The following is a 23,257-nucleotide window of genomic DNA, read 5'->3' as shown; positions in this document are numbered from 1 at the left end:
ACTGCTCGAAAAGAGTCAAGAGTGAGCCCTCAAAGAGGTGAGAATGATTAAACATGGAATTCTGCTCACTGGTGTCTCTCACGTTAAGTTGTTGAACATAAGGCTTAGTTGTCTACTCACTTAATTTTACTAAACTAGAGTCAGGATATTGGCATGGTTATACCAGTTAGTAGATTTTAGGTGTCCGTGGCACGGGACATATTTAGAGTGTGAATGTTATCAGAAGAGTTACGACTTTTTAAACAACATAAAGTCTGACAAGTTGTGTTTATTATGGGGCTAAAAATAGCTTCAAACCAAAATGTTCATTTTATATAGCGATATTAGTTCTCCACAATAGATTGTCTTTCGCTTGGCAAATGTTGTTAGTATTTCTTTTAAAGCAAGAATAAGCAACCGTGTGCTATGCAGTGCCATGAGTATGTGGTTCTCCATCCAACTGAACACTACACCAAGGGATTTGACTGATTCATACAATTTCAACCAAAGAAGACAGATTATCAGTGAAATGGCTGGATGGAAAACCTCCATACTCATGCCACTCCATGGCACATGGTTGCTTAGACCTGTTTCAGCTTGTTGCTTTACACCTGTTGCTACCTTTTGTAGTTATTACAATATGCTAATAGAATGAAGTCATTGAGTGGTGACTTTTCGTTAAACTTGAAGATGTCCAAACTGGAGGTGACCCTCATAACAGACACAGTTCGGCGAGGAGTCTTGATGAAAATGTGGAATGGGAAGACTCAAGAGCGTGCCCTCAAAGAGGTGACTGGTTAAACACTATACCAAGGATTTTGACTGATAAATGCCCATCACACCATGTTTTAATTGCCAGACCATTCATTGCTCATAATTGCAATTTTTACAAGTGGACACAGAAAACAGCTTAGTTAGTCATCAGACAGGATTTAAATGATCTCTCCATTTTTCAAACACAAGATTTAGCAAAATGTTCTGGATTTTCTGAAAAAATGAATTTAATTTAAATCAACAGCACAAAAGCCAGTGAATGGGACAGACGAGCCAGCTTACACTCACAGAGGTCGTGCCAAGGTATGACCTGACATGGAGAATTTCATCACAGCTTTTAATTTCGACAAGAAATGTTTGTAAATGATATTAAATTCCTTCCTCCCTCTTTGCTTGCTATTTAGGATAGTTCTGACTCCAGCAATGGCATCAAGGTCAAGGCTGTTGAGGCAATAACACGCGAGGAACGGTTCTGCAGGCAGGAAATTGAAGAGCAGGCACCCTCTTCCAGCAAGTGTCAAGTTTCTGTTGAATTAGAGACTTCTCAAAAACAGGCGGCTGGTTCTGCTCTCAGGAAGAAGGTTTCACGAACAGCTTTCACACCACTAGATGTCCCAACTCTGACTCAAGAGACCCATGTTGGCAAACAAACAACCTGCAAACCCAAGGCTGTCTCACCTTCACACAGCATTTCTAATACTGGTAGAGCCACTCCCACAACACTGACCCAGAAGCAGAGCTCTCTAGCACAAAAGACAGAGGTACCAACCACCTCACAGAGCCCCAACCGTTCCAGCGTATACCTAGGCAAGAGAAAGAGGAGCTCCTCAGGAAACACACCAACTGAGCAGGCAGAAACTGTTGTTCCAAGTTCCTCTGCAGAAGAGCAACCTGTAAACAGGAAAGACAAACTATCCTTGGCAGAATTCGGGTTCAAGTTTGGGTTGGGGTTGGGGTTAGGTGGAGCCATAGAGTCTCTAGGAAGGATGCCAGTAGGCAGGGTTATGGCAGAAGAGCTATCCGCTGTAGCTGTAGGAACATCTTTCAACAGTGCCTCCATAGCGCTGGAAGAACCACTGCACAAGAGGCCCTGCAGACAGAGAGGGGTATGTTCAGAGAATCTCCACATTTATTTCAAACTGTAGTAGAAATGTAGATATATAGGAATTCACAAAAAGATTGAAAAAGGGGAGATTATGTATTGTGAAATTCTAAATATCTGCTGCCATTAATGAATTTCACTTGTATTTATTTTCTGTCCAGATATCCTCCAGTGCAGACGGACTTAACCACTCAGTTCACAGCAACCGTACGGCTAGCACCCAGACAGAGGAGCTCAACACAACCCCTGTTTTACAGCCGAGTCCTGTCCAAGCATTGCCTGCCATCACTACCACTGCTGCCTCAGATTGTGCAAGCGGTGACTTGACTACCTCCGCCTCAGTGGTCAAAAAGAGTAAAATAATATCGCTCCTGCTCTATGACCCTGTGGCAGATGACAACGTCCTCCTGCAGTCGAACCTGCTGTGTATGTCTAATAATCTATTCTAGCGTTTTACTATTTTAATATCTTATTGTATATTTTATCTTAGCTTATTCTTTGTTTTATTTTCTCTTTATAATGCTATTTTCTTGTATTCTGCCTTTTATTTAGCTGTTGTGAAGTAAATATCTTAACTGTAATCTTTTGAAAGGTGCTATGCAAATTAACTTTTTCCATTATCATTATTAGTATTATGATTACAGTCACACCCACAACCTCAACCCAGACTCAAGGGTCTCTACTCCAACTGACAGAGGTACAAAACCCCTCACCGAACACTAACAATTCCAATGTATCCCCAGCCAAGAGGAAGAGGAAGAGGAAGATGAACTCGCCAGCAAACACACCAGCTAAGCAGGCAGAAACTATTGCTCCAAGCTCCTCTTCAGAAGAGCATCCATTTAAAAAGAGACAAAAATTATCCAGTGGGCAAACCACAGGATCCAAAGGTACTTTCACCTCATCATGATTCATGCATGTATGATTTTGCAAATAACTCATTGCTTTGTATCGACAGTACAATTTAACCAAACATGTACGAGATAATCTATCGAAAATTAATGACCACCACGGATGTTCTGCTCGGTGAATGTAACGATTTTTCGATAGACCACCACACAGTTTATTAACCGGCTTACTAAGATCCCATGAAGTGCAGTTAATTTGGAATGGAATGGGAACTGTCTTGAGGCCCCATCTTGACAACAGTATTGACAATGGTCCGCTATTCAGAAATAAACAACTACAGAATGCTTTAAGAGTATTCAACACTGCTGTTCAATAATTTTGCATGATTTATTTGAACTAGTGCAGTGCCCGTTCAAAACATATGTGTTCAGAATGGGCCGACTGCTTGTCCTCCAGTATCGCTGCTTGCAGCTTTCTCAAGAACCGCTCATCCAAACATCTTCACAGTCGACACTGCCCTTCCTTGGGTCCTCAGCAATACATCTGCCAAGTGTAAAGTTGATCAGATGAACGATTGTCAAGAAAATCAAAGAACAGACAGACAGAGACCCCTTCCATTTTTGTTAGACACTTACCCATCGTCACAGTTTGTCTATTAAAGTATTTTTTTTCTTTCTTTCTAGTGACAAGTCACAAGAGAAAGGCAGAAGATCAGTCTGCTGTAGCTGCAGGGACTTCTCTCAACAGTGCCTCCACAGTGCTGGAAGAACCACTGCAGAAGAGGCCCTGCAGAGAGAGAGGGGTAAGTCTGAAGACTATCCACATTTATTGTAAATTGCAGTAAAGCATATATAGGAATTCACAGAAAGATTGAAAAAGGGGAGATTATGTATTGTAATGTACAAAACATCTACCCCCATTAATAAACTTCACTTTCTGTCTAGATATTCTGCAGTACAGGTGACCACAATAATCATACAGTTCCCAGCAGCCGTACGACTAGCTCCAAGACAGAGGAGCTCAACACAACCCCTGTTTTAAAACAGACCCCTGTCCAAACACTGCCTGCCATCATTACCACTGATGCTGCAGCCAGGGAGACTTCCACCATCCCTCCCATTATCATCACAATCCAGTTGGCGCCCCGCTTAGTCAAGCAGGCGCCAGTAAATGGAGCTGCCTCCTCAGACTCTGCAACTGACAACCTGACTACCTCTGCCTCAGTTGTCAAAAGAGGAAAATAATATCAGAAACAACTGCTCCAAACTCCACTGCAGAAGAGCATCCTTTCAAAAAGAAAGACATTATACAGTGGGCAAACCACAGTAAACAAAGGTACTTTCTTTCACCTTATGATTCACACATGTATGATTTTGCAAATAACTTACTGTTTTGCATCTACAGTACAATTCAATCAAACATGTAAGAGATAATCGATCAAAAAATAATGGCCACCATGGAAGCTTCTGCTCTGTGAATGTCACGATTTTTCGATAGAGGACCACCTCAGTTTATTATCCCGCTTGTTACATGTATTTACCTTACAAAAGTTGTCGATAAATTTAGAATAACAATTTAAAATTATTTTGACCGAACTTATGTCTGTATATTTAGCTTGCTATAACATTAGCCTACAAAGGTTCCATGAAGCACATTAATTTGGAACAGAACAGGAACTATGATGAGGCCCTAGCTTGACAACGGTATTGAAAATGGTCCGCTATTCAGAAATAAACAACTACAGAATGCTTTAATTGACCAATTGGGATCAAGTATTCAACATTGCTTTTCAATAATTTCGCATGATTTGTTTGAACTAGTGCAGCTTCTGTTGAAAACGTACCTGTTTGGAATGGGCCGATTGCTTGGCCTTCAGTATCGCAGCTTAGGGCTTACTTGAGAACTGCTCATCCAAACATCTTCACACTCGACACTGCACTCCCTTGGGTCCTCAGCAGTACACCCGCCAAGTGTGAAGTTGATTGGATAAACGATTTTCAAGAAAATCTAAGGGCAGACAGACAGGGACTCCTTACACTTTAGTTAGATGTTTCACCATCATCACAGTTTGTCTGTTAAAATATATATTTTTGCTTACTTTCTAGAGAGGCCTGAATCAAAGGTGAAGTCCTCTGCTATGATACTGGCAGTGCAGAAGTAACGTCACAAGAGAAAGGCAGAAGAGCAATCTGCTGTAGCTTCAGGGACATCGCTCAACAGTGCCTCCATAGTGCTGGAAGAACCACTGCAGAAGAGGCCCTGCAGAGAGAGAGGAGTAAGTTTGAAGACTATCCACATTTATTTCAAATTGAAGTAGAAGTGTAGATATATAGGAATGCACAAAAAGATTGAAAAAGAGGAGATTACGTATTGTGAAATCCAAAACATCTGCTGCCATTAATGAATTTCACTTATATTTATTTTCTATCCAGATATCACAGGACCCACATGCAGACAGCAAGGGCAGGCTGGGTTGAACAAAGCTTTAAGAACACTTACAAACAGCAGGAACAAAAGGCAGGTACAGACAACGGGAAAGCTCACAAAATGACATGGCAAACTGGCGAACAAGAGTCTCTGTGAGTGTTAGCCTAGGGGAGCCCAATCAGGGAGATTGGGTGCAGGTGTGCAGGGACCGGATGGGGGCGAGCAAGCCCCGATGACCCTGATCACACACTCATGACAGGACCCCCCCCCCCCGAGGGACAGATTCCAGACGCCCCAAACCAACAAACTAGGATCACCAAGCAGGACGGACGGAGGATGAATGGGGTCAGGGATCTCAGGCGGATGGTCTGAGGGCTGGAACTGATCTGGAGGGAGACCAGGATGCAGGACCAAGGGGCAGAGCAGTTCCGGCGGACAGGTAGATGGATGATCTGGAGGCTGGCAATGCCGACAGGACTGCCGCGGCGTGACGGCCTCTCAGGAAACAGACTTGAGTGGCGGCGGGGCGGCCGCTCGGGAAACAGACTTCGGAGGCGGTGGAAGCGCCGCTTGGAGACCAGACTTCAGAGGCGGCGGAAGGGCTGGTTGGGGAACTGAAACACCAATCAGGGGATGGGGACGGGGGAGCCCCGATGATGCAGATCACACACCCATGACATTCTGCCTCTTATTTTGTTATCTTAACTAACTGTAATCTTTTGAAAGATGCTATGCAAATAAAGTTTTTCATTATCATTATTATTTTTATTATTATTATGATTACAGCCACACCCACAATCTCAACCTAGAAACAGGGAGGACCTCTACTCCAACTGACAGAGGTAAAAACCACTCACCGAGGATTAACAGCTCAAATGTATCCCCAGCCAAGAGGAAGAGGAAGATGAGCTTGCCAAAATGCTTTAATTGACCAATTAGGATTGAGAATTCAACTTTGCGGTTCAATAATTTTGCATGATTATACAATGCTATCACCTCAGTGAACAAACATTCAATTGACCATGTAAGACAGCGCTGGGAAAAAGATATGAGGGTGGAAATACCTGAGGATGTGTGGTTACATGCCTGGGAAACTCACTGCACCATCACTAACTCACTGACCTCACTGTCTTGTCCTGCATGCACGTAACCCTGTGCAATCTGACAAGCAGCTAAACACCTCCCATCAATCGCTGGAGACTGCCATCGTCTTGCGCCAATTTACTGACAGAAAAAGGGTGAAACTGAGAAATAAAACACAATTACCAACGTCACTTAAATATAGAGAAGATGAGTTGCACTCACCATACAACAATAATTGTCAAAAGAAAATGCAGAAAATATAACTACATATAGCTATAGTACTGTAGTATTGTTGTAGCTAACATAAAGGCTTGTGAGCAATAGTGCAATGCAATGTTATACAGTAAGTATAACATTACATTATAACCCACTAATTATTATTATAACCCCATTATAACCCAGTATGTAACCTATATCACTTATCTAAATAACTGAAATTGACTTACATATAGCACACCACAGGGTAAGTTTAGCCAGCTAGCTTACTGAAACATACTAGCATGCTGCCGACCTGATATGAGCTATCAAACACCATCATCAAAATACTCACATTGCACATCAAACTTAGTAAGAAAAATCAACAAAGAAGTTAGAACAGTACGTCCGTATACATTTGACATACCGAGAATGCTGCCAAAGGCCTGTAACGTAGAAGATTGAAGCGGATGGAAAAAAGGCAAATGGAGACAAAACATGAGCCTGTTCTGCTCACAGTCAACTTCCTGACGGAGTCCCATGATACAAAGGTCACATGCTTAGTTGCATAAACTGGTGTTATACAAGGAACTGCCAGCAGGGGGACATAAACCCAAATAAAAGAAAATAATGTCCTAATGGGGACAGAACAGTGGGGCAATTGGCCGGATATAATTAGGGAGAAAAAACAAGAGAGTATTTGCAATAGATCATTAAAGTGAAATCTATCTATCGCTCAGATGTTGTTTAGAACGGCAGCCTCTTGTGTTCCAGGCCCCCTGATTTACAAAGGAAGCACTGTGTATTATCATGTGTCTTTGCATATGTTGTTTTTGAGAAAACTACTGCAGACCGAGCAGCTAAAACGTTTATCTGCTCTATTATTATCATGCGTCTGTTTATTTGTTCTTACAATAAATCCTTTACCACAAACTGAGAAACAAAGGTTTTCTCCTCTTATTATATGAAATGTTTTATGCTGAGGAGTCCTGAAATTCACTATCTGATTGTTGGAATGTATTGGGAAAGTATTCCATTAAAGGTCAATTTCCTTGACCATATAGGTCAGTGTTTGTGTGTAGTAATCAAGAGACTGATGTAGAAAAATGCTGGTAAAAGATGTCAGATTGTTTGGGTGGAGATGATGTAATGGTATTGAATGCCAGATGTAAGGTAACATGTAGGGGGTTCCCCGGTGTCCTGGCAAAATTCCCCACCTGACTCTGTCCATCTTGCCACCTAATCGTGTGTGGTGAGCATTCTGCTCCAAAACGGCTGCCGTGCATCACCCAGGTGGGTGCTACACATGGGTGGTGGTTGAAGTGAGTTGCCCCCTTCAGTGTAAAGCATTTTGGGTGTCTAGAAAAGTGCTATATAAATGTAATGATTATCATTATTATGTGTATTTGCACGCATCTTTTTACAGTAAACCCTTTGCCGCCACTAAGCAACTAAAAGGTTTCTGTCCTGTGAGTAACCTCATGTGTCTCTGTATACTTGTTCTTACAGTCAACCCTTTACCACAGACTGAGCAAGTAAAAAGTTTCACATCTGTATATACTCTCATGTGTGTCTGCATATTTTCTCTTAGAACATATCTATTACCATAGACGGCGCAACTGAAGGGCATCTCTCCTGTGTGCATTCTCATGTGTCTTTGGAGATCTTGTTTTCGAGAAAACCCATTTTGGCTTTGATGAAGCTGAGAGGCCTGAGCTTTCTCTTCATCATTGTCACTCCTCACAGCGACAGGAGGGAATAACAGCCTAGTAATGTCAGTCTTCTCCTCCAGTCCTTGAAGCTGCTCTTCCTCCTGACTGCTCCAGCATTTCTCCTCTTTCTCTTTAATGTGTGGGGGCTCTGGTTCCTCCCGGTCCGGATTGGGGCTCCGCTCCCGCTTCACAGAGGAAACCTCATCTTCAGAAACTAAGAGCCGCTGAAGGTCTAGAAGGGAGAGAAAAAATATAAACATTAAGGGAAACTGTCTTTATGCCTGCTCAATAATCCTGGTAAGAAAATCAAAGAAATTTCAATCAGTTCATCTGGATACGTTTATTGACAGATACGTTTCATCCTTCATATAAGTGATCTCTTCAGTCTAAACTGACTGCAGGTATCCCCACCCTTATAAACAATACAGTTGCATAACAACCAAAACCAACAACCAGTTTCCTACGCAAATGTGGGCGTGGCCATTAACTGGAGTTTCAATGTTCATATATACCATTCACGGAGGATTTGGGAATGCTTGCAATCACAGCACGGATGTACCCCCCCCCCCCCATTGACTCATAGATGGCCATTCCCTCTTCACATTGGTGGTATCTTTGACTCCCCGTTCATGAACATCACATTCAGAACACTGACTTTTGTGGATAAGGTAAGAGACATCATGATGGAGGATGAAACAGTGGTCTCTTATGATGTTCAGTCTCTCTTCACGTGCATTCCTGTTGATGAAGCAGTGGAAGTAGTCCATATGAAATTACAAAACGACTCCAACCTTACTTAGCAATAGCTCCACCCTTACCACTGACCAAGTGTGTCTGTTCTGAAGCTGTGTCTTCAGTCCACGTACTTCACATACATTGGCAGTACTATAGGCAGAGGAATGGGTGTGCTATGGGTTCCCCAGTCTCACCTGTAGTGGCCAACTTATATATGGAAGACGTGTAAAAGAAGGCTGTGATGTCCTATCCAGGGATACCACCTAGCCATTGGTTCAGATTTGTGGACGTGACCTGGGATAAAATTAAATCTAAGGGCCTGTCCAGGGTGTCTCCCCATCTGCTGCCCATTGACTGTTGGGATAGACTCCAGCATCCCTTGCGACCCCGAGAGTAGGATAAGCAGTTCGGATATTGGATGGATGGATGGACATACCACATTTCACCGACCATACACAACCGTTCATACACCGTTCAGACAGAAGACAGTGCCGTTCTAAGACGGAATCGTCGAGATCTTCTCATGGGACCAGCCACAGCAGATCAGAGGACTGACGCTGCCAGACAACCTCAACACCATCACCTGAGGCATACAGCTTGAGTTCCAGAACACACCATCAGAAGAGCCTCACGACATGTGAAGCCACCTGAGAGACTCATTGAACAGATTTAAGGACATTTGCTTAGTTGTAAGGTTATGATGTCATAATTTCGGATTCAGACAAATGTATTTATCCCAGAAGGGCAATTAAGTTCCACAATCTACTCAGACCATACACAACGACACAGACAAGCGACAATCAGCACTATGTCAGAGACAACAGAGCAATCAGTACACGGGCACCCTTGTGTGGCCATGCATACAGACTAACATGAGGACCAGGCGAAGGACAAAAATTCCATCCATCCATCCATCCATCCATTATCTGAACCGCTTATCCTGCTCTCAGGGTTGTGGGGATGCTGGAGCCCATCCCAGCAGCCAATTGGCAACAGGTGGGGAGACACCCTGGACAGGCCGTCAGGCAGGGCCGACACACACACTCGTTTATACCTAGGGACAATTTAGTATGGCGGATTCACCTGACCTACATGTCTTTGGACTGTGGGAGGAAACCGGAGCCCCCGGACGAAACCCACGCAGACACAGGGAGAACATGCAAACCCCACACAGAGGACAAGGCAGGACAACCCATCAAGGTTGGACTACCCCAGGGCTCGAATCAAGGACGTTCTTGTTGAGGTGACCGCACCAACCACTGCGCCTGACAAAAATTTACACAAGTTAAAGGAATAGTATAAATAAATAAATAATTTAATTAATTAAGCATCCTAAGATGCTTTGCACTTTACATTCCACATTTACATTCAGTGAACGTATAGGCCCACAAGCCACGTGAAAAACAGACAAGGTATAAACCAACTATTGTGGTTTAAAACAACATAAAGCATTCATTTAATTTCTCTTTAAGTTTTACTATAGTTGCACACTGGAGTTGAACAGACTGAGAGAAGAGTAACTTGTATTAATGATGATACATTAAGTTAGTTAAAAGCTAAGGTTGAGTTTAACACTTTAAAAAAAGAGTTATTTTTATAAAAGTAGAACACTGATTTTAAGAGAGGGCGATGTAATGCCAGGACAAGTTATGCCTGGAACTGGGAGGGTTACAACGGCAAACCTGCTGACGGTGTTCCTGAAAGGAACCAGGGAACCGGGTCGTCCTGGCCATGACTGCAGGTCTCCAGAGGCACAATTTAACATGGGACACTTTCTTCCTCTCATATGCTCTTGGTCAGGAGCTGCTCGAAAACAAAGGACCATGGTGGGGACGGTCAGAAGGAACAAGCCTGAGTTGCCTCCTGCCTCACTCGCTACCAAGGACAGGGATCGTTTTTCCTCTGAAGTTGCCTTCACCGATACACAAACTCTTGTGTCCTACTGCCCGAAGAAAAAGAAGAATGCACTTCTGATGACAAGTCTGCGCAGGGACGCCGCTGTGAGTACCAGGGAGGACAAGAAGCCCAACGCTGTCCTGGATTACAACAGGAACAAACGGGGAGTTGGCAACCTTGATACGGTATGTTACTTCTTCTCTTTCAAGTCTCATGTACTTTTTTCCCCCTGTTACCAGATTTTTATCTGCACCATAAAAATAAGACATGTTATTTTGGCGAAGTGCTCATTGAATTTGTGAAAAATATGAGTCAAATATATTTTAGATGTGATAAATTAAAACGATTTGATGCAATTTTTCACGTTACTATGCAGACATGAAGTATCACTTGTACTCATTTTATTTACTGGTTGTTGCACTTTTGCAGGTTACTAGCACATACTCTTGTGAGAGGATGACGTTGGCTCATGGTGATGTTCTTCAACATCATGGATGTGTTAGTCTACAACGCGTCTGTGGTGTGGATGGATTGAGGTAAATCCAGGCTGGAAGCAATAAAGATTATAATTATTTGTGATAGTCGAAATAATCCATATATTGTGGCGGACACTAGGGGCTATGCCTCTCACCCAGCAGGACTGTGAGCTGGGGGCGTGGTTTACGTTCCCGGGCTCGCCGGGGCAGGGTTGTTCCTGCGGCAGTTGGTTTTTTGGAGTTGAGGAATAAACATCAAACTCGCCTTGGTCTCATGTGTTTTTCCTCATTCCTGCCACATTGGTGACCCCGAATTGAACATGTTTGGAGCAGAAGATGTGTGTGAATCCACTTCGGCCACGCCGCCCCAACTCTCACAGCCGGCCGTTCTCGCCGCGGCTGTGAAGCTCCCAGAGGTCTGGAAGAGCGACCCGGCCTCGTGGTTCCAGCATGTCGAGGCGCTGTTCCACCTGCGTGGAATCTCCGCGGACGACTCCAGATACTATTTGGTCGTTGCTGCGCTGGACCAGCAGTCCACACGCCGGGCCATGCAGCTGTTGCGCGCCCCTCCGCAACACGATAAATACGTCGCCCTCAAACATCTTCTGCTCCGGAGGTACAGCCTATCTGCCGCAGAGAGGGCAGATAGAATCCTTTACCTATCCGGTTTGGGCGACGGGACGGCTGTGGATCTCATGGACAATATGCTGTCGCTGCTAGGGTCAGACGAAGGTGGGTTCCTTTTCCCGCACGTTTTCTTGCGCCAGCTCCCGTCTCCTGTGCGCGCGGCTTTGGCTAACTCCCCGTGTCTGGCCGCTGGTGACTGCCGAGGTTTGGCTGAGGAGGCCGATCGGGTCCTGCTGGCTACCAGACGGTTCTCTGTGCAGAGTGTGGCATCGGAGCCTCTGCAGCCGACGTCGGAGGACGCGGACCCGGCAGTGGTGGCTGGAGTGACTGCCCGGAGACGGCGCGGGAGCGGCCTCTGTTTCTTCCACCAGCGGTTCGGCGGCAAGGCGAGGCGCTGCGTCCCTTCGTGCACGTTTGAGACGGCGGGAAACTCCAGGGCCAGCGCTCAGTAGCAGCTGTGGGCGCTGGCGGACGTAGTGAGCTGCTCTTCATTAAGGACACGATGTCAGGAAGACGGTTTCTGGTGGACTCAGGCTCGCAAAAGAGCCTACTCCCTCCTGCTAAGACATACAGGTCGGCCGAAGGCGGCGGCCCACAGTTAGGTGCAGCTAACGGTTCGTCCATTGCGACGTTTGGCACAAGGCTGGTGACTGTTTGCTTCCACGGGCGCCATTTTGAGTGGGACTTTGTAGTGGCCGCCATTACTGTTCCTATTATCGGCGCGGATTGTCTGTGTGCTAATGGTCTGCTGGTTGATGTTGCAAACCGCCGTTTAATTGATGCTGTGTCTTTCGCCACTGTTCCGTGCGAGACAAGGGGAGCCGGGCCGTTAACACACGCTAACTTTTTAGCATTAGGGGATGTTTTTCAGCGCTTGCTGGCGGATTTTCCATCGGTGACTACGCCTGCCTTTTCCACCGCGGTTACTAAACACGGGGTAGAACATTTCATTCCCACTCTGGGACCGCCAGTTTTTGCGCGCGCGCGGCGCCTCGACGCGGTAAAATTGGCTACAGCTAAGGAGGAGTTCGCCATCATGGAGCGTCTGGGTATAGTGAGGCGTTCCAACAGCCCTTCGGCCTCGCCGCTTCACATGGTGCCCAAGGCGGATGGGTCGTGGCGGCCTTGCGGCGATTTTCGCCGCCTGAACAACGTCACCGCCAATGACCGCTACCCCATCCCACACATACAGGACTTTTCCATACGCCTGGCAGGTACCACTATTTTCTCTAAGGTGGACCTGGTGCGCGGCTATCATCAGGTTCCCGTGCGCGCAGAGGACGTGCCCAAGACCGCAGTGATCACCCCGTTTGGGCTTTTCGAATTCATGCGCATGCCTTTCAGAGGCTGATGGACTCGGTGTTGCGTGACCTTGATTTCGTGTTCGTTTATCTCGACGACATATCAGTGGCCAGTCCGTCAGCTGACGAGCACCTGGCGCACCTGAAACAGGTTTTCCGTCGTCTGGATGAACACGGCCTGATAGTCAACCCGGCCAAGTGTCAGTTTGGACTGCCGGTGATTGACTTCTTGGGTCACCGCATTTCGCCGCAAGGCGCGGTCCCGTTGCCTTCTAAGGTGCAAGCGGTGGCGGAATTTCCCCGCCGGGTCTCTGTTAAGGCATTGCAGGAATTCTTGGGAATGGTGAATTTCTATAACCGTTTCCTCCCTCGCGCTGCCCACCTCCTTCAGCCACTTTACGAAGCCCTGCGGCTTAAGAAGGCTAACGACCCTGTCGACTGGACTCCCGAACAGGTCCAGGCCTTTGACGGAGCTAAGTGCGCCCTGGCTAACGCTGCCCTCCTCGCCCATCCCACACCCACGGCGTCCATAGCTTTAACAACCGATGCGTCTGACATAGCCGTGGGGGCTGTGGTTGAACAGCGTGTGGCGAATGCGTGGCAGCCACTCGCATTTTTTAGCCGCAAACTGCGAGATAGCGAGCGCAAGTACAGCGTTTTTGACCGGGAGTTGCTGGCACTGCACCTTGCAACCCGGCATTTCCGCTTCCTGCTGGAGGGTCGCCCATTCACGGCTTATGTGGATCATAAGCCGCTGACTTTTGCCATGTCCAAGGTGACTGAGCCGTGGTCTGCTCGTCAACAGCGCCACCTAGCGGCGATCTCCGAGTTCACAACGGACATTCAGCATGTGGCCGGGAAGTCCAGCCCTGTTGCTGATTGTCTGTAGCGTGTGCTTGTGTGTCCTGTGCACCTCGGTGTGGATTTCTCCGCTATGGCTGCCGACCAGCCCAGTGACCCGGACGTCCTTGCCCTTAGGTCAACGCGTACCGGTCTCAAGCTAGAGGACGCTGTGATGCAGGAAGGCAGTCCTGCCCTCCTCTGCGATGTCTCCACCGGCCGTCCCCGCCCCGTTGTTCCAGTGGCCTGGCGCCGTCGAGTTTTCGATTCGATTCACTCCCTCTCGCACCCTGGAGTTCGGGCATCGGTGAAGTTGGTCGGTTCCAAGTTCGTCTGGCCTGGCCTCCGCAAGGACGTCAAGGGGTGGGCAGCTGCATGTGTAGCGTGCCAGCGCGCTAAGGTCCACCAGCACACTAAATCGCCCCTCGAACCGTTTCCGATCCCGGCCAGACGTTTCGACCACGTGCATGTGGACCTGGTGGGCCCTCTACCTTCTTCACAGGGTTTTACGCACCTGCTCACAATAGTAGATCGGACCACCAGGTGGCCAGAGGCTGTCCCTCTATCCTCCACAACATCCTCGGATGTTGCACGCGCTTTTCTTTCCTCCTGGGTCGCCCGTTTCGGCACTCCGTCAGATATCACCTCAGACAGGGGCCCCCAGTTCGTGTCAGAGCTCTGGTCGGCACTTGCGCGATCCTTGGGTGTGCAGGTACACCGCACTACCCCGTATCACCCTCAGGCTAACGGGTTGTGCGAACGTTTTCACCGGTCGCTCAAGGCAGCGCTGCGCGCTGCGCTCTCGGATGGTAACTGGGTGGATCGTTTACCTTGGGTTATGCTCGGGTTGCGTTCGGCTCCTAAGGAGGACCTCGACGCGTCACCCGCTGAGCTGGTACTCGGTCAGCCACTCCGCGTCCCTGGGGAATTTTTGCCTGGGAGTTCCACTCCTCGACCCCGTCCGGCCGTTTATCCTTTTTTGTCCGACAGCACTCGGGTTCCAGGTCCCGTTCACCACTGTTTTCCGCGGTCGTTCGTGCCTGCGGAGCTCATGTCGGCTCGTTTTGTTTTTGTACGGCATGATGCTCACCGCTCACCCCTCCAACCCCCATATGATGGCCCATTTCGAGTTCTTGAGACGGGTCCTAAGGGTTTTGTGCTAGATATGGGTGGGCGTAGGGAGCTTGTCACGCTTGATAGGCTTAAACCGGCGCACAGGGTGGCAGGCGAAGTTGTGTTTCCGGCCCAGGTTCCCCGTCGGGGTCGTCCTCCTTCCAGGACCCCGGCAGTGTCTTCACGGGTTCAGCGTTCTGCTTCTCAGCCGGCTTTGGACTGTGTTTCACCTACTGTTTCGGCTGAGGGACGGCGCAGCCGTTATGGCGGGCTGCTTAAGCCTCTAGTGAGACACTAAGTTTCTTTCCAGGAGTCCCTTCTGGGTGTTCGGGGGGGGGGGGCTGTGTGGCGGACACTAGGGGCTATGCCTCTCACCCAGCAGGACTGTGAGCTGGGGGCGTGGTTTACGTTCCCGGGCTCGCCGGGGCAGGGTTGTTCCTGCGGCAGTTGGTTTTTTTGGAGTTGAGGAATAAACATCAAACTCGCCTTGGTCTCATGTGTTTTTTCTCATTCCTGCCACAATATACTTTTTTACTCAAAAAGTGTTGTTTAGCTTGTATGAGGCCTACAGGCCATAAATAGCCAATAGAAGTTCAAAACTTGTAATGTTCACAAGAACTTAAGTTTATATTGATCTAAAAAAACCATTAGGTGGTAATATATGTATTATTATGGATTTACAGTAAGCTATAATGGAGCGGTCATTTTGGACCAGGAACACAAAATTAATATGAAAGGAACAACAGGAAGACTACTCTAGTCCGAAGACTCACGCGACACGGCGCATGCGCAGTCAGCTGACATCATTTGACCAATCTTACACGAGGACCAGCACAGTACAATTTGCATCAATTGTGTAGAAATACAGCATCTGAGCGAAACCGCCATCATTACTCTTGTAGAATTACGAGTGTAGCGTCATGCCTGAACCCGCCAAGTCAGCGCCCAAAAAGGGCTCCAAGAAAGCCGTGACCAAAGCCGCCGGCAAGGGAGGAAAGAAGCGAAGAAAGACCAGGAAGGAGAGCTACGCCATCTACGTGTACAAGGTCCTGAAGCAGGTGCACCCCGATACCGGCATCTCCTCCAAGGCCATGGGCATCATGAACTCTTTCGTTAACGACATCTTCGAGCGCATCGCCGGTGAGGCTTCTCGCCTGGCGCATTACAACAAGCGCTCCACCATCACCTCCAGGGAGATCCAGACCGCCGTCCGCCTGCTGCTCCCCGGGGAGCTGGCCAAGCACGCCGTGTCTGAGGGCACCAAGGCCGTCACCAAGTACACCAGCTCCAAGTAATCTGCCCATTGACACCAAACAAACGGCTCTTTTAAGAGCCACACACAACCTCACCAGAGAGCTGTTCTGTTATCAGTGGTACTTTATCATGTGCTGTGACGTCAAGTAGCACTTTCGGCTGCCTCCCGTTAGGGGTCGCCATAGCGGATCATCCGTTTCCATCTCTTCCTGTCCTCTGCATTCTTTCCCAACTGCATGTCCTCTTTCATCACATCCATAAACCTCTTTGGCCTTCCTCTTTTCCGCTTCACTGGCAGCTCCATATTCAGCATCCTTCTCCCAATGGATGAAACGGTGCGCAACAGAAGACGCCTACAGGCATGTGGTGAGCATGGGACATTAAAGACAACCTGTGAGTATACAGCTGAAAGACAATGCTCAGCCCATATGCTGCACACACAGCACGGCGCGTACCTCTCTCCCTATGCTGAAAAAGGTAAAGAAGGAGCTCCCGAGGATAGAGAGAAATGCCATCATCCAGAGGGCGACACAGCCCACCGACTGGTGTGCATCCATGGTGCCAGTCTCGAAGAAGTGCACAGCTAAAGCCCGCATCTGTGTTGATCTCAAGAGACTGCACGAGGCTGTGAAGAGAGAACATGCATATTATAAAGATGCCACAAATACCAAGATATTTTTATTTTTGTTAGTAAGAATACAAAGATACAGGAACATTGTGTGTATATATATATATATATATATTATATATATATATATATATTATATATATATATATATATATATATAATATATCAGACCAATCAACTATAGACAACCTCACACCTTTACATGGTCATTACAAAAGTAAATAAAGAAAATGAATGAACTGTAGTATTAACAAGAATGATGATAATGTTCAACAAAAACAAAGCACTTTTGCCATAGGGTAAATGTAAAGTGTATATTAAGAGAACATTTTATAATGTCAGCACAAATACCAAGACGTTCGAGAGGTCGCGTCTGTTAGAGTGACGTTTTAACAACAGCAGCTCTGATTGGTCTAAACGTTAAGCGCTCTTTTTAACAATCTCTAAAGCTCATTGGCGAAGAGCTCGCGCCAATTTCATCAGTTGAATGCTCTTCTCTGATTGGACCGTTTTTTACCTTCGCGTAGCTCCGTGTATAAATACCGCCTGCTGACCGGACGCGACTTTAGCTTTCAGCGTTTAACTGAACGAAGAGAATCAAACATGAGCGGCAGAGGAAAGACCGGTGGAAAGGCGAGGGCCAAGGCCAAGACCCGATCCTCCCGTGCCGGGCTCCAGTTCCCCGTGGGCCGTGTTCACAGACTCCTCCGCAAGGGCAACTATGCCGAGCGTGTCGGTGCCGGAGCCCCGGTCTACCTGGCGGCTGTGTTGGAGTATCTGACCGCTGAGATTCTGGAGCTGGCTGGAAACGCGGCCCGGGACAACAAGAAGACCCGCATCATCCCCCGTCACCTCCAGCTGGCCGTCCGCAACGACGAGGAGCTCAACAAGCTGCTGGGCGGAGTGACCATCGCTCAGGGCGGCGTGCTGCCCAACATCCAGGCGGTCCTGCTGCCCAAGAAGACCGACAAGCCCGCCAAGAAGTAGATCCACATACAGCCTTCAGCCCAACACAACAAAGGCTCTTTTAAGAGCCACACTAATCTGAGAGAAAGCAGTGCTCCTGTTTCCATTTCACAGCAGATCACATACTGGCGACTGTTCTCTCATTCAGCTTCAAATAGAACCTTGGGGGGCGCTGACTTCAACTTAAGACAATTGTTCTATATAAATGTTGCAACCAGTTTCTGTGTTTTCTAACCATTTAAGCCTGAATAATGCAAATGTGTCATCACATTTAAGATAATAACCACAGATGGGCAGAGGTGTAAAAACCAGGTGCTTCATCAACAGGGACGTACATGAAGAGACGTAACATCATACGAGACCATTGTTTCATCCTCCATGAAATGATGTCCCTCACCTCATCCACAAACTCCAGTGTTCTGAATGTGATGTTCATTACTGCCTACCAACCGTTTAAGAATAGATGCCAGAAACTTAGAGATGTTATGGGTCACTGAGTTAATCATAATAACAATAGGCCCCAATGGCACATCCTGTTTATTTATCTTAGGTAAACCATCAGGAACACTCACTTTGTCATGTCACTTCATGCACTTGTGTACATGAAATGAAACGAAATGCCCTTTTCCCCAGCCCACAGCAGTACAACACAACACAAAAACACATCCAAAAACTACCAGAACACACTTATCCAAACCAATAAAACTAAATAATAAACTAAATAGTTGTCGCTTCCCCTGGGTATAATCTATGGTGCACATTTCTGTCAGTAGCATTGCCCTGTTCTAACAGCTTCAGACGATCTTATCACTTTTTTTCTTGCAGCCACTGCCTGGATCTCGTTTCAGGGGCTCATGAGTATTTATGTCTCCAAGTAACGTCATAAAAGTCTCTCAATAAATGTTGTGTCCAGATGAACTGAGTCGCCTTACTAACAGCTCACAATCACTTTCCATGCCTAACATTACTAATGTCTTCCAAAACAAAAGCGGTGGTGGTGTGAGCAAATAGTCATAGGCCAAGCAGAATTCAGCTTTGGACGTGACTTTCACTAATTCATCTGGATCACATACTGCCCAACTTTTGATATAAACACTCTCTGGTTGAAATCGTTGCTGGGTTTTGAAAGAGGTGGTTGGAGGAAAATGTCTGATTTCACTTCTTTGGCCTGATGCGCTGACTTTGCCATCTCCACATCAGCAGCCTGCTGTGTTTCGGTCTTCTGTGGGTGAAGCGGAATATTTGCCACTTGGTAAAGAAGAAGAAAGTGTTTTTTATTATTATTAGTATTATTACAAGAATGTAGGGAGGGAATGTTAAGGAAAGGAAGCATTTATTTAAAGAGCAATTCTAAAATAAGTTTTTATTTCAGTTTAGTGAATGAATCTGTCGATTTAGTTTGAAATACAATGAGGCCGTTCACATCGTCACCCGAGTCTTGATTTCCTGAAGGGGGCGGGGCTACACCGGACCAACCCACGAGGCTCTCCGCCTCTATCACGTCCGCAGATGAGGTTTAAGTATACGGACCCTTACAGCATTGTGTTCAGTTTAACGTGTTCATCGTTGAGCAGTTCAGTGTAAAGATGAGTGGCCGTGGTAAAGGAGGTAAAGGTCTGGGTAAAGGAGGCGCCAAGCGCCACCGCAAAGTCCTTCGCGATAACATCCAGGGAATCACCAAGCCCGCCATCCGCCGCCTGGCTCGCCGCGGCGGGGTGAAGCGTATCTCGGGTCTGATCTACGAGGAGACCCGCGGTGTCCTGAAGGTGTTCTTGGAGAACGTGATTCGTGATGCCGTCACCTACACCGAACACGCCAAGAGAAAGACCGTCACCGCCATGGACGTGGTGTACGCCTTGAAGAGACAGGGACGCACCCTGTACGGCTTCGGCGGTTAAACTTGAGAAACCCACACAAAGGCTCTTTTAAGAGCCGCCCACTTTCTCAAGAGACTTCCTTACGATTGTAAATAGTTTGATCATATGTAACACATTTGTAATAGATCGATTTGTGGCACATTGTTATATAAACATGGAAGCCTTATTTATATTTTACTTTTTAAAGGTGATATTTTTCTCAAACCAATAAAGCTTTTTGACTGAGAACAGTTGAATTCTGCTTTGACTGATCATACTATTGATTTTGTTTTGGAAGACAGTGATGTTAGGCATGGAAAGTGACGGTAAGTTTAGGCTGAATCAGTTCATCTGGACACATGCGAGAGAAATTTACTACTTAGCGACATAAGGATTGGAAGGGTTGATTGATTACAAACATAAATCCTTGTAATCACCTGTGATGACATCTTTACGTTATTCGGACACTTGAAAGTAGTTAAATATTTTTTTCGATGAAAGTGGTTTCAACATTTAAATAGAGTAGTTTGAGAGAAGTTGGTTCAAGTCAGCGTTTTTCCCAGATTCTCTAGTTGAATAAGAGAACAGTCGCCAGTAAGTGATCTGCTGTGAAATGGTAGCAACATGGCATGGAAACAGGAGCACTGCTTTCTCTCAGATTAGTGTGGCTCTTAAAAGAGCCTTTGTTGTGTTGGGCTGAAGGCTGTATGTGGATCTACTTCTTGGCGGGCTTGTCGGTCTTCTTGGGCAGCAGGACCGCCTGGATGTTGGGCAGCACGCCGCCCTGAGCGATGGTCACTCCGCCCAGCAGCTTGTTGAGCTCCTCGTCGTTGCGGACGGCCAGCTGGAGGTGACGGGGGATGATGCGGGTCTTCTTGTTGTCCCGGGCCGCGTTTCCAGCCAGCTCCAGAATCTCAGCGGTCAGATACTCCAACACAGCCGCCAGGTAGACCGGGGCTCCGGCACCGACACGCTCGGCATAGTTGCCCTTGCGGAGGAGTCTGTGAACACGGCCCACGGGGAACTGGAGCCCGGCACGGGAGGATCGGGTCTTGGCCTTGGCCCTCGCCTTTCCACCGGTCTTTCCTCTGCCGCTCATGTTTGATTCTCTTCGTTCAGTTAAACGCTGAAAGCTAAAGTCGCGTCCGGTCAGCAGGCGGTATTTATACACGGAGCTACGCGAAGGTAAAAAACGGTCCAATCAGAGAAGAGCATTCAACTGATGAAATTGGCGCGAGCTCTTCGCCAATGAGCTTTAGAGATTGTTAAAAAGAGCGCTTAACGTTTAGACCAATCAGAGCTGCTGTTGTTAAAACGTCACTCTAACAGACGCGACCTCTCGAACGTCTTGGTATTTGTGCTGACATTATAAAATGTTCTCTTAATATACACTTTACATTTACCCTATGGCAAAAGTGCTTTGTTTTTGTTGAACATTATCATCATTCTTGTTAATACTACAGTTCATTCATTTTCTTTATTTACTTTTGTAATGACCATGTAAAGGTGTGAGGTTGTCTATAGTTGATTGGTCTGATATATTATATATATATATATATATATATATATATATAATATATATATATATATATATATATATATATAATATATATATATATATATATACACACAATGTTCCTGTATCTTTGTATTCTTACTAACAAAAATAAAAATATCTTGGTATTTGTGGCATCTTTATAATATGCATGTTCTCTCTTCACAGCCTCGTGCAGTCTCTTGAGATCAACACAGATGCGGGCTTTAGCTGTGCACTTCTTCGAGACTGGCACCATGGATGCACACCAGTCGGTGGGCTGTGTCGCCCTCTGGATGATGGCATTTCTCTCTATCCTCGGGAGCTCCTTCTTTACCTTTTTCAGCATAGGGAGAGAGGTACGCGCCGTGCTGTGTGTGCAGCATATGGGCTGAGCATTGTCTTTCAGCTGTATACTCACAGGTTGTCTTTAATGTCCCATGCTCACCACATGCCTGTAGGCGTCTTCTGTTGCGCACCGTTTCATCCATTGGGAGAAGGATGCTGAATATGGAGCTGCCAGTGAAGCGGAAAAGAGGAAGGCCAAAGAGGTTTATGGATGTGATGAAAGAGGACATGCAGTTGGGAAAGAATGCAGAGGACAGGAAGAGATGGAAACGGATGATCCGCTATGGCGACCCCTAACGGGAGGCAGCCGAAAGTGCTACTTGACGTCACAGCACATGATAAAGTACCACTGATAACAGAACAGCTCTCTGGTGAGGTTGTGTGTGGCTCTTAAAAGAGCCGTTTGTTTGGTGTCAATGGGCAGATTACTTGGAGCTGGTGTACTTGGTGACGGCCTTGGTGCCCTCAGACACGGCGTGCTTGGCCAGCTCCCCGGGGAGCAGCAGGCGGACGGCGGTCTGGATCTCCCTGGAGGTGATGGTGGAGCGCTTGTTGTAATGCGCCAGGCGAGAAGCCTCACCGGCGATGCGCTCGAAGATGTCGTTAACGAAAGAGTTCATGATGCCCATGGCCTTGGAGGAGATGCCGGTATCGGGGTGCACCTGCTTCAGGACCTTGTACACGTAGATGGCGTAGCTCTCCTTCCTGGTCTTTCTTCGCTTCTTTCCTCCCTTGCCGGCGGCTTTGGTCACGGCTTTCTTGGAGCCCTTTTTGGGCGCTGACTTGGCGGGTTCAGGCATGACGCTACACTCGTAATTCTACAAGAGTAATGATGGCGGTTTCGCTCAGATGCTGTATTTCTACACAATTGATGCAAATTGTACTGTGCTGGTCCTCGTGTAAGATTGGTCAAATGATGTCAGCTGACTGCGCATGCGCCGTGTCGCGTGAGTCTTCGGACTAGAGTAGTCTTCCTGTTGTTCCTTTCATATTAATTTTGTGTTCCTGGTCCAAAATGACCGCTCCATTATAGCTTACTGTAAATCCATAATAATACATATATTACCACCTAATGGTTTTTTTAGATCAATATAAACTTAAGTTCTTGTGAACATTACAAGTTTTGAACTTCTATTGGCTATTTATGGCCTGTAGGCCTCATACAAGCTAAACAACACTTTTTGAGTAAAACAGTATGTATGGATTATTTCGACTATAACAAATAATTATAATCTTTATTGCTTCCAGCCTGGATTTACCTCAACCCATCCACACCACAGATGCGTTGTAGACCAACACATCCATGATGTTGAAGAACATCACCATGGGCCAACGTCATCCTCTCACAAGAGTAAGTGCTAGTAACCTGCAAAAGTGCAACAACCAGTAAATAAAATGAGTACAAGTGATACTTCATGTCTGCATAGTAACGTGAAAAAATTGCATCAAATCGTTTTAATTTATCACATCTAAAATATATTTGACTCATATTTTTCACAAATTCAATGAGCACTTCGCCAAAATAACATGTCTTATTTTTATGGTGCAGATAAAAATCTGGT

At 46.6% G+C, this 23,257-nt stretch overlaps 5 protein-coding genes across 5 annotated transcripts; 3 read left to right on the top strand and 2 right to left on the bottom strand.

Annotated features, from left to right (window-relative positions):
* Positions 1–16,018: 16,018 nt before the first annotated feature.
* Positions 16,019–16,406, top strand: LOC130110071 (histone H2B 1/2-like). The gene has a single exon (XM_056277051.1). It carries the CDS (start codon positions 16,030–16,032, stop codon positions 16,402–16,404), a length of 375 nt encoding a protein of 124 aa, XP_056133026.1. The 5' UTR covers positions 16,019–16,029; the 3' UTR covers positions 16,405–16,406.
* A 1,168-nt stretch (positions 16,407–17,574) lies between these two features.
* Positions 17,575–18,034, top strand: LOC130110062 (histone H2A-like). Its single transcript, XM_056277042.1, has one exon. The coding sequence runs from the start codon at positions 17,595–17,597 to the stop codon at positions 17,976–17,978; it is 384 nt and encodes a 127-aa protein (XP_056133017.1). The 5' UTR covers positions 17,575–17,594; the 3' UTR covers positions 17,979–18,034.
* A 1,493-nt stretch (positions 18,035–19,527) lies between these two features.
* LOC130110084 (histone H4) lies at positions 19,528–19,964 on the top strand. The gene has a single exon (XM_056277064.1). The coding sequence runs from the start codon at positions 19,544–19,546 to the stop codon at positions 19,853–19,855; it is 312 nt and encodes a 103-aa protein (XP_056133039.1). The 5' UTR covers positions 19,528–19,543; the 3' UTR covers positions 19,856–19,964.
* A 508-nt stretch (positions 19,965–20,472) lies between these two features.
* LOC130110063 (histone H2A-like) lies at positions 20,473–20,932 on the bottom strand. Its single transcript, XM_056277043.1, has one exon. The coding sequence runs from the start codon at positions 20,910–20,912 to the stop codon at positions 20,529–20,531; it is 384 nt and encodes a 127-aa protein (XP_056133018.1). The 5' UTR covers positions 20,913–20,932; the 3' UTR covers positions 20,473–20,528.
* A 1,186-nt stretch (positions 20,933–22,118) lies between these two features.
* LOC130110072 (histone H2B 1/2-like) lies at positions 22,119–22,506 on the bottom strand. Its single transcript, XM_056277052.1, has one exon. The coding sequence runs from the start codon at positions 22,493–22,495 to the stop codon at positions 22,121–22,123; it is 375 nt and encodes a 124-aa protein (XP_056133027.1). The 5' UTR covers positions 22,496–22,506; the 3' UTR covers positions 22,119–22,120.
* Between the last annotated feature and the right edge of the window lie 751 nt (positions 22,507–23,257).

The sequence above is a fragment of the Lampris incognitus genome, chromosome 3, assembly GCF_029633865.1.
Source record: "Lampris incognitus isolate fLamInc1 chromosome 3, fLamInc1.hap2, whole genome shotgun sequence".
Classification (NCBI taxonomy): Eukaryota; Metazoa; Chordata; class Actinopteri; order Lampriformes; family Lampridae; genus Lampris; species Lampris incognitus.
This window is presented reverse-complemented; position numbering and strand designations above follow the sequence as displayed.